General features: G+C 53.1%; 4 protein-coding genes across 4 annotated transcripts; 3 read left to right on the top strand and 1 right to left on the bottom strand.

Annotated features, from left to right (window-relative positions):
* Window positions 1-1,253: 1,253 nt before the first annotated feature.
* Window positions 1,254-7,581, top strand: BGZ61DRAFT_140002 (pectate lyase superfamily protein-domain-containing protein). The gene is made up of 10 exons (XM_046237274.1): window positions 1,254-2,099; window positions 2,173-2,351; window positions 2,407-2,472; window positions 2,530-2,555; window positions 2,623-2,800; window positions 2,865-2,932; window positions 3,009-3,165; window positions 3,233-3,986; window positions 4,084-5,178; window positions 5,234-7,581. The coding sequence occupies exons 1-10, from the start codon at window positions 1,346-1,348 to the stop codon at window positions 7,369-7,371; spliced, it is 5,415 nt and encodes a 1,804-aa protein (XP_046097313.1). The 5' UTR covers window positions 1,254-1,345; the 3' UTR covers window positions 7,372-7,581.
* Window positions 7,517-8,471, bottom strand: BGZ61DRAFT_538743 (uncharacterized protein; the record flags this gene model as incomplete). Its single annotated transcript, XM_046254690.1, has 3 exons — window positions 7,517-7,886; window positions 7,956-8,330; window positions 8,461-8,471. The coding sequence occupies 3 exons, from the start codon at window positions 8,469-8,471 to the stop codon at window positions 7,517-7,519; spliced, it is 756 nt and encodes a 251-aa protein (XP_046097312.1).
* Window positions 8,472-9,869: 1,398 nt separating this feature from the next.
* Window positions 9,870-10,420, top strand: BGZ61DRAFT_366545 (small secreted protein; the record flags this gene model as incomplete). The annotated part of the gene is made up of 2 exons (XM_046241695.1): window positions 9,870-10,169; window positions 10,226-10,420. The coding sequence occupies 2 exons, from the start codon at window positions 9,870-9,872 to the stop codon at window positions 10,418-10,420; spliced, it is 495 nt and encodes a 164-aa protein (XP_046097311.1).
* Window positions 10,421-12,875: 2,455 nt separating this feature from the next.
* BGZ61DRAFT_366536 (S-adenosyl-L-methionine-dependent methyltransferase) lies at window positions 12,876-14,194 on the top strand (the record flags this gene model as incomplete). Its single annotated transcript, XM_046241694.1, has 5 exons — window positions 12,876-13,039; window positions 13,100-13,166; window positions 13,324-13,788; window positions 13,845-13,929; window positions 14,031-14,194. The coding sequence occupies 5 exons, from the start codon at window positions 12,876-12,878 to the stop codon at window positions 14,192-14,194; spliced, it is 945 nt and encodes a 314-aa protein (XP_046097310.1).
* Between the last annotated feature and the right edge of the window lie 55 nt (window positions 14,195-14,249).

Genomic DNA, 14,249 nt, shown 5'->3' with positions numbered 1-14,249 from the left:
GTGGGGAGATTGTGTGGAGAGATTTGCTGCAGGCTGCGCCGCTGTGGCCGTGCTCATGTCTGCCCATGCATAGATACAGGCATAACTTGCAATGACATGGTCTGTGGGAGGTTTGTTACGGCAGTTTGCAAGTAGCCAGCTGGGTAATTATCGCTCACAACCCTCAATCACTTGCAAATCACTGCTACGGGCAGAGAGAAAGAAGAGTCCAAGGCTTCTACGTACTAGTAGAGACCGATTGTCAATTCTTCAACTAAGAAAGAAACCGGAACGAAGCTCCGGCGGCTCGGATCGGCCCGAACTAGGCAATAATCAAGTCCGACGGAGTAGGAGTTGTCAGGGATATGATATCCTTGCCAACTGCTTCAGCCGCCCCCACATGAAAATGTAACAGTCTCGGCTAACTTGGAGCCGAATGCAGAAGTTGGATCCGATACGGTCAATTCGATTCGGGTCATACGGATTCATATGATACGGGTACGAAAGATAATGGTATTGATGTCTGCTGATGTTCCTTGTTCTTCTTGACCCTCCTTTCGTGTGAGGCTTTTTCGGCTATGTTGTTCTTATCCGAGCCTCATGCCAGGGTCAATCCAAAAAGTCGGTAATTTAAATTTTAAGCTTGCTTGCTTGTACTGTCCTGTACTGTAACCCCAGCCCCCAGGCTCAAGGCCCCTGCAAAACACACATGCCACCAATTACAAACGGACTTTTTGGCATTTTTTGCGGGTAATGGTCGAAATAAGCACGAAATATGGAGACATGAGTTGGCCGAGTTTACTGAATCGACAATACAGCAGAGTGCCTTTTCTCAACTCAGCATCAGTCGGATACCACCAATCCCAGGAACTCTTCAACTAATACGAAAACAAAAGTTCCTCAAACGTCTTTGCGGTGGCGGGGAATGAAAATTAAGATGAAGATCTCATAAACTGGTCATCGGGTCACGCCAGAACGAGGTGGGGACCAACGAGTCTTAGGTTGTTGGTTCGATTTCGGCGAGTCATCCAGATACCCGAACAGGAACGAAGCTCCGAACAAAAATCGAAACTCCGAACCCCCAGTAACGCCTAGTAACTCAGCCCTGTCTAGGCTGTCGTCCAACAGGTTCTCTCGGGAGAATTGGACTTTTCCAACGCTCCGCTATCATTCTTTGGTGGCCCGCGAGGTTTTCCCAGGTAGACCATCGCCATCCTTTTATGTCCTATCGTTCCCAACTGCTTGCTTGGTTCTGTGAAGCTACACTTTGTGAAGCTACAACCTGGACCGTCCTGAGCCATCCTGATTTATTTACATGGCTCTCATGCTAGTCCTTGTTTGAAGACCGTCGCATCTTGCCGCCAAGATGCTTCTCTCACTCTTTCTTCTCGTGTTTTCTACGCCCTTGTTGGCCTCTGCTTCCACTCACCACCACGATCATTCCAAACACTCCCACCTCCACGGTTCTCACAAACGGAGCGACCATGGCTCCCTTGAAGAAGCGCGAGAGCTACTGGCCCGAGGCCAAGCTGCCATGGCCCGCGCAAACCATGCCATTGTCTCTAACCCCCGGCCTAACCGCCTCGAGGTGCTGAACTCTACTGAGCTGTCCAGGGCTCGGAAGCCGCCGCCGCTGCTTGATTACAGTAGCAACGCTACGGCCTCTTCGCTAAAATTCAGACGTGGTGATGGCGCCAGCGGCAACGGGACTGAGGAAGACATGCGCTACACAGTGCCAGACGAGCTCATCGAGGCCGCCCGCCTTCTCTCCGAGAACTGGAGCCCGTTCGACGAGGACATGGGTTATGACGCTGCTGCCGCCGTTGTCGATCTTCAGACCAGGTTCAAAATCAAGGTCAACGACACCAACATGATGCCTCCTATGCTCCAGTACGGCTCGGGTCTCATGGCCCCCGTCGAAGAGCCGCCCTCGGCCTTCCGCTATTCCGACAACTCATCTGACCTCGTAGAGCCTACGCACAAGGACCAGAGCGGTCAAGGCCCGCAGAAGAGAGCTGCAAGTGACTGGTGGATGTCGTCCATGGACCAGAGAGGGTTCAGCCCCTTTGCGCCCTCCGGCTACGAAGTCTGGAGAAACGTCAAGGACTTTGGCGCCAAGGGTAAGTGACTCGAAATCATAATACTGCCAAGTCATATTACTCCCAAATCACCAGCTGACCTTTTATCGCCTAGGTGATGGCAAAGCCGACGACACTGATGCCATTAACAAAGCCATCTCGAGCGGTGGACGATGTGGCGGTGGCACTTGTACAGGCAGCACCATCTACCCAGCAACAGTGTACTTCCCCCCAGGAACGTACAAAGTCAGCTCGTCCATTATCCAGTACTATAACACGGAAATCATCGGCAACGTAAGGAATCCTCGAGTCTGCAGCTTAGCATGATCTCTAACGCCTCTTGCAACAGCCCCTTGACCTTCCTACGATTATCGCGGCTCCAAGTTTCGTCGGCCTGGGTGTCATCAGTTCCAACGTGAGTAAGACCCGGCATCTGGGACCCTTAGATCCGGCATGTTGACCGGTTTTCTAGGTATACACGGGTGAAACCTCGCAATGGTAAAGGCGGATTTTAAAACACACTCACCATTGTGTGCCTCGAGCCACCAGTGCTAATGCAGTCCAGGTATCTCAACCAAAACAACTTCCTCCGCAGCGTCCGCAACATGATTGTCGATATTCGTCCAACTCCTGCGGCAGCTCAGGTTTGTGGCATTCATTGGCAGGTCGCTCAAGGAACGTCTCTCGAAAACGTCCACTTTTACATGGTCAAGCCCAAGGACGACCCTTCCACTACTCAGCAGGTGAGGATGACATGCTTCACAAAAGCCGAGGTTGCTTTTCTCTGACTCGGCGTCTTTAATTCAGGGAATCTACATGGAGAATGGCAGCGGCGGTTTCCTGTCCGACTTGTATTTTGTCGGCGGTAAATTTGGGTGAGTTGCCGCTGACCTTTAAGTCTTGGATTAAACGCATCACGGAGCACGACTGACTGACGACTGAATTGGGCAGCGCATACATGGGTAACCAACAGTTCACGGCCAGCGGTCTCTTTTTCCAAGACGCCCAGACGGCCATCCAGATCCACTGGGACTGGGGATGGACCATGCAGGACATTGTCGTGGACAATTGTGACGTCGGCTTCACCATTGTCGGCGGCGCTGGCGGTGTAAGACTCGACACAACCTTGTTTCGAACTTGATGCTAAAGGAACACAATGCTAACAAACACGACAGCCCATGAGCACCGGCCAGGGCATCGGCTCGCTCCTCTTGACGGATCTGCGCATGCACTATGTCAAGCTGGCCATCTCGACGTCCGTGATGTCGGACAACTCGACGGCTCTCCTGCTGAGCAACTCCGGCTTCTACAACGTCGACACCATCGTGAAGGATACGACCCAGAACAAGGTGTTGATCGCTGGCGGTACCGGAACAAAGGACGTTGCCTCCTGGGGCTTCGGCAGAGTCACCTACGCCGACGGCACGACAAAGTTCCTCAACGGCGCAGCGCTCGACGCACCAGTTCGGGACTCTTCCCTCGTCACCGGAGGCCGCAAGCAGTTCTTCACGAGACGCCGTCCCAAGTATGATGATCTTGGGCGCAGTGAGATCATAGATGCCAAGGCCAAAGGAGCTCGTGGTGACGGCAAGACTGACGACACGGCCGTCCTCAACTACATCTTTTCCGCCGCCGCCAACATGTCGGCCGTCGTCTACCTGCCGTTTGGAGTCTATCTGATCAAGGACACGATCGAGATACCCGTTGGGTCTCGCATCATCGGACAGGCCTGGCCTCAGATCATGGCCACGGGGCCCAAGTTTGAAAATGCACTCAAGCCTCGCGTCGCGGTGCGCGTCGGTCGGCCTGGGCAAGCTGGCGTCATCGAGGTCCAGTCCGTCATGTTCACCGTCAAAGGCGCCACAGCCGGTGCCGTTATGATGGAGTGGAATGTACACGAAACGATTCAGGGTTCGGCGGGTCTATGGGGTAAGTTCGCCAACTTCACTTGTCCAAGATGACTTGTCCAAGATGACTTGTCCAGAATTTCAGCCGTAACAAACTGACATGTATATACTCTTCCCAGACGCCCATTTCCGTGTCGGCGGCGCGGCTGGCACCGACCTCACCGTCAAGGACTGCCCCAAACTGACGGGCAAGGTCAACGAGAAATGCATTGCCGCATCCCTGATGCTGCACTTGACCGCCCAGTCCTCGGCATATCTCGAAAACGTGTGGATGTGGACGGCTGACCACGACTTTGATACGCCGGACCAAGCCCAGATGGACGTTTACGTCGGTAGAGGCATGCTCGTCGAGAGCAAGGGCCCGACGTGGCTCTGGGGCACTTCGGTCGAGCACTGCGTGCTGTATCAGTATCAACTGACCGGTGCCGAGAACATCGTCATGGGCCTCATCCAGACCGAGTCCCCTTACTTCCAATCCGTTCCAACGGCCCCCGCCCCCTTCAAGCCAGGCGCGTTCCCCGACGATCCTGCGTTCCAAGATTGCTCCTCGAAATCCAAAACATGCGGCGTCTCGTGGGCAGTTCGCATCATCGATTCCTCGGCGATCCACGTCCTCAGTGCCGGTCTGTACTCGTTCTTCTCTCGCTACGACCAGGCGTGTATAAACTCGGGCCGCCACGACTGCCAGGACAAGATCTTTTACACGGAGCAGAGCTTCGACGTATGGGTCTATAATCTCGTTACTCTCGGCAGTATTGAGATGATCAGTCCCCTCAACGGCGACCCCACGCTGGGCAAGCCGAACAGAAACGGCTTCGCTTCCTCCATTCTTGCCTGGCTCGGCGGCGCAAAACAGGTCACCGGCAAGCGGAACTTTGTGGGCTACAAGGTCCACGCCGACGACACGATAGGCTTGAGCGTCTTTCCGGAGGCTTGCAGGAATGCCCTCACAGCTCTCGTGCGATGCGATAATAACACGCGGGAGTGGAAACGCGCCGAATATCATGGCATCATGCCCAAAGAAGTTGACGTCGCCTCAGTCTGCGACGCCGGCTGTGCTCAATCCATCTCGGACTGGTTAAAGGCCGTTGATACGTACTGTACTGGCTTGACGTGGGAGGACGGCACAAGCCCTGGTATTTTGGGTTCGTTCATCTCGTACGGCATCAACGAAACATGTCAGACTGACAAGAAGAGCGGCAAGTACTGCAATGGTGAGCCACCCGCATTCGTCTGATTCATTGTCGGTGGCCTTCTAACGTTGACCAGATATCATTGCCTCGTTTAGTGACGTAGAGAGCATCAAGGATATGCCCACCAGCGAGCTCTGCTCCGATTGTTATGTCAACCGACTCAAGATGATGCAGGCCAGCCCCTACTCCATCTACTGGAAGCAGCCATACTACCAGGAAGCCCTCAAAGCCGCGGTGTCGGGGTGTTCCTTGAGTTCGCAACCCACTACGACGAAGGGCTCTCCCTTTCCGGAAATCACCAAAGAAGCCGGTCTTTGTCTCTCGAATGTGAAATACACAACGCAGTCCGACGACACTTGCGACTCGTTGGCTGTCAAGTATGGCGTCTCGTCGGCAGCCATCTTCAGCGGCAACCCGGACATCCTAGACTGTTACGACGTGGTTGCGGGCGTTTCCATCTGTATGCCTCTTCAGTGCAAGACATATAAGATCGCGGCCACCGACGACTGCCTGGGCATCGCGGCCACTACAGGTGTAAGTCGTGAGATGATCCTCAATCTCAACCCCTGGATCGACGTGGGCTGCGGGAACCTCCAGTCCGCCTCGCAGACTGTCGGCGGCGTCATTTGTATCTCACCTCCCGGCGGAAACTACGAGCAAGAGGGAACCAAGGACGATGCCAACCCGGCGTACCCTGAGTTCGCAGCGGAAGCCGTCAAGCCTCCGAGCGGCGCTGTCCTCGCCGACGGCACGACTACGAAGTGTGGGAAGTGGCACAAGGTGAGCAAGGGGGAAGACTGTGCCCAGGTGCTGGCTCGCTATCACGTCAGTCTCGACACGTTCCTGCTCGCCAACCCATCAGTCTCACGAGACAACTGTACGAGCGACCTCGCCATAGGGCTCACGTACTGCGCCAACCCGACGGCGAACTTCCTCGCAACCGGGGCCGAGATTCCAAAGCACTGGCGCTTCGGATGCTACGCCCGCAACGCGACGACGGCTCTGGAACCAGTGCTGCGACAGGCCGAGATCAGCCACGAGAGTCTGATGACGCTGCTCGCGTGCAAAGTGTACTGTCGCTCGCAGAACTTCAACGTCTTTGGCCTCCAGGGCGGCGACACCTGCCTGTGCGACACGCGGCTGCGGATGGACAGCCAGCTCCTGGCCGACACCAAGTGCCAGACCAAGTGCAACGGGAACAGCTCCGACTCTTGCGGAGGCACCGGAGCCGTCGAGGTGTACGGGCTCGACCCCGTGCTGCTCGTCGAGTCGGTCAGTCTCGGATGCTTCGTGCAAGCCGCCTCGCAGCGCCTCGTCTTGGGCGGGAAGACGGTCGACGAGAAGACCATGTGGGTGTACCAATGCGGCAGCATATGCACCACGGCCGGCTACGGTTTCTTCTCGCTCGGTGAGGGGACGGTGTGTACGTGTGGCTCAGAGCTGGCGGCGTCTCCCAAGAGCGCCCCGATGACTGAGTGCAATGTTGGATGCGGCAACGGTCTCGGATACACCTGCGGCGGCAAGGGACGCGTTGAGATCTTCCGCACCAAATCTGACGGGACAAAGAGCACTACCAGAGAGACGGCTCCTCTTCCCGCGTACGAGCACATTGGATGCTACAGCACTGCAAAGTCAGGCGTTCTCGGGCTCTCCCACTCGCTGACGGAAGCCGGACTCGGCATGACCATCGAGTACTGCGCCGAGTACTGTCTCCTCGCGCAGGGCCAGCCGCTGTTTGGCCTGGAGGGCACCACCTGTCGCTGTGGCTCACGACTGGACGTTGGAACTGAGGGACGGCCTGCGACTGACTGTTCCGCTCCTTGCGTTGGTAATGGCACGCAGGCCTGCGGTGGTGAGAGCCTCCTCAACGTCTTCGGCGCCAGCGGAGCCCGCAGTCGACCTCTCTCGTATAGCCTCGTCGGCTGTTACTCACGCCATCCAGGTCGTACTAGCTGGGGCGCTGCCCAAGACTCGACGGCCGTTAGGGACCTCACCATCGAGCGGTGTGCCTCTGAGTGCACTCGCCGGTTCGAGGGGAGCGAGGTCGTCTTCTCTGTTGACGGAGGCGACAGGTGCAACTGCGCGCTGTCTTTAGCCGACGACCTTCTTGGACCGGTTGCTAGCAAGGCTGACTGCAACGTTCCTTGCGCTGGGGATCCCGAGGCATGGTGCGGCGGAGAGACTGCTGGGAACGTGTACCGCGCATGGCCGTGATGCCCTCTGCAGGCGGTAGAACCTTTTTTTTATTTCCACCGTCACTAGGATACCTTTAATAGAAGAAGAACGACGGCGCCGAGCTTGGATTGGCTGGCAGCTTCTTGATTCATCCTGCCTGACTGCCTTGAGACTTAGACCTAGATCAGATATAAGACTCGTGATGCCAGTTTTCCATCCGTTTCGAGTAGCAGATCCACAACTTTTCGTCATGAGTTTGCGCCTTGAGCCACATATCCTTGAGACTGACTTCACCCTCGGCACGCGCGCCGTAGATCCACGCATCCAGGCTATGGAGCGGCACCCTGACACGGCCTCGGTACTCCTCTCCATTCGACACAGTAACGTCTGAGGAGGGCTCCCAGTCGGCATCGTATGCCCAAACCCAAAAGGTATCTACAGCACGTCCGGTATATTTCCAAAGGTCCGCGGGTATGCATTGGTCGTCAACCATAATGAACGTGTTCCGCAAGATGCCCGGGTATGAGAGCGACTCTCTATACTCTTTGAAGTGTCTGTAAATCGATGAGCAGGCTGTCAATCCGGCATTGGCGGGTAGCAGGAGGCCAGGGCGAGCGTCTTACCGTCTCAGAGCATCGTCTTCTGGTAAGTCTGGGTCAATGGGCCCAGCGGCCCAGTCGGTGATCCACAGGTCCTTCATATTACCTTGGTTCCCTCCGGTATGAATAGAACTCAACAGTGTGTACTCATGGTCGCGTTCTCCATTGACAGCCACTGGCATCCGGCCTGTACACTGTTTGATTTCGCTCCACACGTCTTCCCAATCGTGGCCAAATCCCTGCTCGGCCACTCTGCTTTCGTAGAAGACGAAGCCCCAGGGTTGTTGTGCATCGACAATCTTCTGGATCCAAGCGGGAGGCGGGGGAGCAATCTGTTTCCAGATTGCCTTGATGGCGTCACCTTGGTCCTCCTCCACTCCATCTGCGCAAGCTCTTCGGCTGATAGACGCTCGAGGTGGGGGATGATGAGTTTGGCGTTCCTCCGCGCCGTCTTTTGTCTTCGTTGCGGACAATCTCCCTATGTTTTTGATGTAGCAACGCAACCCTTTCCTCCGACAGGGCGGGGTACCTTTTCGACATGATTGCTGTAGAGTCCATTGTCGCAGTGCTGATGGATGACTTGAGGCCGTGGATGTGACGTAAGGGTCGTGCAGAAGATGGAGGAGCTGGGTTTTGGATTATAGCTTCCACTAATTAATAAATCCTCCACTAAATACAGAGTCCACAGGAGCTGGTTAAGCATATCTCGCGTAGAGCCTTATGGTGGGCCAACAGTCATAACACTTTGAGACCATCCTGCCTGTCCGCTCTCGAAGCATCCATCTCGGATGATTGCTACGACCACCAGAACCTACCTCTCGACTCAGGTTCCAGAGAAAACCATTAGGAGCCGGATTACGACCAAGGGCCCCAGAACGGACGGTTGGGCGTTAGAAAATGGGAAATCACAAGCGAAACATGTTGATTCTTTTCACCACTCCTGTCGACTGCCTCCAAATATAGACGCACCAATAGCTAGACCCCAATGGGGCAAGAATCAATCTTAAGTTCTTACATTTTCCACCAATCACATTTCCGCTCTCCTCGTACAGAGTATTGTATGCTGAGATCGACCGCACAGGTATGCGGCAGGGGAGTGATGCCACATGGCGACGAACTGAGGTTCCCCTTCAGAATGATCCTATTGAAACCAGTCCTAGATTCGATTGTGTGAGATTTCTAAAACTTCTTAGGCCTCATCTTCATGCCCCATATTAACTGTCGTCTCGACTTACCTCAATAAAACCGAAGTGTTGGCGCACTTACCCTAAACTGATCGACGCAGCTGAAAGCGGTTCAGTCTTCATAAAAACAGTCTATTTTAAGGTTACCTTCAAAGTAGGCGCTAGACAGTTCGAGCGTCGTGATTAACATGGGTTCACAAGATGCGACGGAAAGCGTCACCTCCTTGTTTGAGAAAACAGCGTCGTGGTTTGAACAGGGGTACGACACATCTCGGCTCTCTTAAGCGACCTGGTCACCGAGATCCCAGGTTTGACGTGCTAGCCTGGCGGCAGCATCAATTCGCTTAGAACCGAAAGGCCCGGTAACTCGCCCAATTGAGCATTCGCGCTACCCCGTGATACCGTGAATAGTGGCAACGACCCTCAGCAGTGTCATAGGAGCCTGTTGGCGGGGGGCATTAGCCGCCAGGAGTGAGGCCTGGGTCTTACTCGTCGCAAAGTCTAGGTGAAGTTGCATCGCTGGTAAGAGGGGACTTATTTGGCCTTGACCTTGAACTATTAAAGACGCGCCTATGCTCAACACAAGTCAATATTTACTCTCACAATCATCCCATCTTCATCCACTCACCTTCGATTCTCTACACAGCTGCGCTGTCCAGTTCGATCTTCATCAATTCTTTCTTAATTAAGGTCTGCGACCAATCACAACATCTCCACCAACTTTCAATCAACAAACCTTAGCCTCACCGTCAAGATGAAGTTCTCTCTGTTCACTCTCGGCTTCGCTCTTACTGCCCTGGCTGCTCCTCACAGCAAACGCGCCGTTTTCAGCACTACTTCATACAACGATCTGTCCATCAGCGGCGGCGTCGCTGGCAACGCCCAGCAGGAGGCCCTTGCAAAGCTGAGCGGCTTGCCCAGCGACCTATCGACTGTCGAGAAAGCCGACTTGGATTTCCTGAACAGCGTTAACTCTATTGCGAACGATGCTGAGGATGAGGCTTTCAACCCCGCCATTGACGCCGCGTCTGGCGATGAGGCGGTTTCCCTGCAGGTAAGTCTACTCTAAACCCGCATACATCGAGAAAAGGGAAGCTAATAGTTGGGCAGATCGGCAAGATCAAGAACAAGGTATTGAAGCTGACGGCCACCATCTTGAAGCTCCAGGCCCAGCAGGCCCAGGGAGAGGACGTGGCTGATAAACTCGAGGCGGAGAACAAAAAGCTTCAAAACAATATTTCTCAAGATGAGGAGGCTGCCGGTCAAGCTTCGACCTTCCTCTCCTTCGACGCTACAACGGACTAAGCGTTGAGGATCAAGAAATAGGGCGATGACGGAGCGGATGTATACTAGTGTATTTACCAGGCTTCATTTACAACCAACGTAGCACCTGAGTGAGATCCATATTGACTCAAATGATAATGCCAAGATCTAAAGGTGTATCCTCATTTCAAAGACGCTACATCTGAGAAGAGGCTGGAAGAAGCATGTCGGCAGGCATTTACACCAATTATGTTCTGCCTCAGGCCTCCATTGCGCACCCCGCACCTTTGTCCGTCATCCAACCGTTTCTGTCAGCTTCTTCTTTTCATTCACCTCATCAAAAACTTGTACTCAGAATGACACATTAAGAAACGCCAAAACTTCAATAATATCCATCAAAGCGCAGCTCGGCATGTTTTCGAGCGGAAAATCACCCTCTCTCCAAACCGAGCTCTCAAAACTTGCCAAACTATCCAACGTTCAAGGAGGTCTCCCTCCTTTGATGCGAGGGCTTCCCGTCCTGGCCATCCTCGCCGGGGAAGTCGTCGCCAAAGCTACAAACGGCCAGAACATCATCGAAGAGCGGATAATCGGCGCTGATGAAGCTTTTGCACTGCAAGCTCCTAGTCCACGGACCCCCACGACTCGTCATGTTTGGGTGAGACCGGGTGTTGAGATGATGTGTCAAACGCGCGGCCAAGATGGCACAGGACGCTATCATACGGGCTCAACAATGGTATCCCCAGGGCTGACTTTACGACGGAACGAGAGAACAAAGCGAATTAATCCACGTGTCCTATCAACGTTTGCAAATTACTCTCAAGGGAAGAAGCCTTTTTAACTGAATTGTAGGACTAGCACTTGTATTATGAATTTGTATTACTTAGACCATCTCCGCACTGTATTTGTATCGTTAGGGAAACTCTACTCTTAGATCTTAATTTAATATCACCTTTTGGGCCTCGTGTCAACAGTAACGGCGGTGGCAGGCGAAGGGAACCTGGAAGAATTGAACCCTGGATCAAATGCAGGCCCACGACTTCAACAGAGACAAACCCTCGCCTCTCATTGACACAATTTCGGCGAGGAGTAGCGATGAATGACATACTGTATGGCTAGATCTAGTCAGCAAAGAGTGGAAGTCCCATCATCGCTACTTCGTTTCTATCTCTAAATTGGATAGATAGAGTCTTGCAGAAATGTCAGCAGGAAGGTGGCTCTTGAGCCCACTGGTGCTTATCATAAACGAGTTTATTTGGAAGGTCTCTAGTCGAGTGTGACCTAAATTATAGAATGGACCTGGCTATCCTTTCGTTGTCCTCTCCATCTGCTTTGTCCTTGTCATGTGCCGGAATGCAATTACGGGCGGGGGATGCAAACGCCAAGCCTGGGCATCCCTGAACGCCGGATCCGGCAGGACTAGTCATCTGCATTCCATTTCTACAGCGACATAGTTGTGGCTACACTGAGGGAGGCCTAGACAGTAGCCGCCCCGATAAGCGATGAGGAAGCATCAATAGCTAGGAACGGCCGTCAGATGGCAAGAAGGTCAACGATCAATACGGTCACAACCTCATCACTACCTTATAGCTGGTACCTAGTAGCTTGCCTGCCCTCTTTCTTCACTCTTATTGTGTATTTCAGCCCTGGCACCTATGTATGGAACTAATGCAATTCCCTTTAAATACTCTTGACTGTATACTCCTCCATTAGAATTGACGGCGGTGATGCCTACCACCGTCTCTTGTATTTTCCGGCCTCATTGAACACTCTTCACGTTCTTCAACCTGGATTCAGTGAGACCTGTTGCCCGTGATGAGCCACTGGGTTTGTTTGTAGTCCGGGCTCGACTCCAGATGACTGCATTATCTCTATACAAACCATGGATTTTCGCAAAAAATAATTTGACTTTTTCATGTGCGTCTTCTCAAACCGTCTCATTGGTCCCAATTCTCACCGACATTTGATATCCGCTGCATTTGCTCCGGGGTGGATTATCAAGCATGCATGATGCACCGAACAGGGATTGGAGATTGTCAAGTCGCTTCCCAATCCATCAGATGCCCCGCCCATTTGATAACCTTCCCCGCTGTATCATCTCCACGTGATCGGATCATCCAACGGACCATTGCATCTTCCTCCCTGGGCTCAGCTGGTCACGAGATTCAAACCTCGACATAACCACCCTTTCTTGGCATCTAGTCAAGCAGCGAGTCTTTGTTCACTTCAGCAGGCCTAGCGATAGGCATGACGGACTCGCCTGAATCACCATCGGCCAGTGGAAGCCATAGCCAGAGCACAGGAGCCGCGCGGCAGAGGCCTGCGCCTACCCCTCACTTTAATGTAGAGCTGATTCCTGCCTCTGCCTCAGCGGTAGGTTGATAACCATGCACCCGACACGAGATCATCCTGTTTAATAGATGTAGAACCAAAGCATCAAAAGTGATGAAGATTCCGGGGTTGGGATCCAGCCGTAAGTGCTCCTGTCACCTTTTTGATGCACCCACTCACACGCCGTACTAGGGTGAATGCAACAGCGTCCATTACAACAAGCATACTGGAGTATCGAACCATTCAAGGACGTACTTATCACAGCGGCAGGTACAACACTGAGTATTTTACCCCAAATGACGAACAGCAGAGTGAGTCTGTTGATATCACGTAAGGATTCCGGACGCAGCCAAGCAACCAAAATTGACCACGGCGGATAACGCCAAATAGACACCATTACCTGACACTCCTCCTGGGAGGAAAGCTATTCGTAGCGCCAATCGGAGACGATGTCGAGGTGAGCTCCATCGTCTCGTGATTCATTCTGCCTCTAATTCATTACAGGCAGTCCTTGACATAGGCACGGGCACAGGCAAGTCGCCTACACCGACAAGTGTAAGACTTACTAACATGTGGTAGGGGCATGGGCAATGTAGCTACCCTCATCTTAAAAGAGTGTGACTGGATCACTCACAGACTCTCACAGTGACTTTGCCGACGAGTTTCCCAATGCCGAAGTCACTGGAACTGACCTGTCACCCATCCAGCCGGCCTGGGTTCCTCCAAACGTCAAATTTGAACTGGACGACGCAACAGACGAGTGGACTTGGCCACAGAATACGTTCGATTTTATTCACCTCCGATACCTCTTCGGCGCAATTACCGACTGGACTGCCCTCTTCAGAGAGGCGCACCGCTGCACTCGGCCCGGTGGCTGGATACAGTCCTGCGAAATTGATCCTTGTTTTGAGAGCGATGACGGCACTATCGAAGGGAACAGCGCGATAGAGACATGGAACGCCTTATTTCTGGAAGGCGGGAAGAAACTTGGCAACAGCTTTTCCGTTGTTAAAGAAAATCTGCAATTCGAGGCCATGCATGAGGCGGGGTTCGTGGATATCAGGCAGGTTGACCACAAGGTATAGCTTCATGCGTGGGTTGTCTTTATGCTCACGAAGTTTCTGACATTTATTAGGTTCCAGTTGGGCCCTGGACGAAAGATCCGCAAATTCGCGAGGTTGGACAGTATCTCAAGTTGACAATGGAGAACGACTTGCAAGGTAGGTCGCATTCACGCAGTAGACCCGAGGACGCATGTGTTCCTGCGTCATGTGCTTCAAGCTTCTCTTCGTTACTCTTGAATTATGCTAATTCTCTACAGGCTATACTCTGATGCTATGGCACAAGCTGGAATGGCCAGCGGACGACTATCAAATCTTTCTCATGAACATGCGAAAAGCCCTCAGAAATCGGCATATTCATGGGTACATGTTCTTGCGATATGTCTACGGACGTAAGCCTGATTCGGATGTTCAAATGACCTAATTGCCAAATAATCACAGTCGAGATGCATTGCGGAACGTCAAACTATCATAATATT

Source organism: Ilyonectria robusta (genome assembly GCF_021365365.1).
Source record: "Ilyonectria robusta strain PMI_751 chromosome Unknown BGZ61scaffold_30, whole genome shotgun sequence".
NCBI lineage: Eukaryota > Fungi > Ascomycota > Sordariomycetes > Hypocreales > Nectriaceae > Ilyonectria > Ilyonectria robusta.
Note: the sequence above shows the minus strand (reverse complement) of the source record. Positions and strands in the feature narration are given on the sequence as shown.

Excerpts from the sequence above, each read along its gene's own strand:
- BGZ61DRAFT_140002 (XM_046237274.1), top strand. The coding sequence starts at position 1,346 with ATGCTTCTCTCACTCTTTCTTCTCGTGTTTTCTACGCCCTTGTTGGCC. Across the intron at positions 2,352-2,406 it reads ACACGGAAATCATCGGCAAC|CCCCTTGACCTTCCTACGAT; the intron begins GTAAGGAATCCT and ends CTCTTGCAACAG. Across the intron at positions 5,179-5,233 it reads GAGCGGCAAGTACTGCAATG|ATATCATTGCCTCGTTTAGT; the intron begins GTGAGCCACCCG and ends AACGTTGACCAG.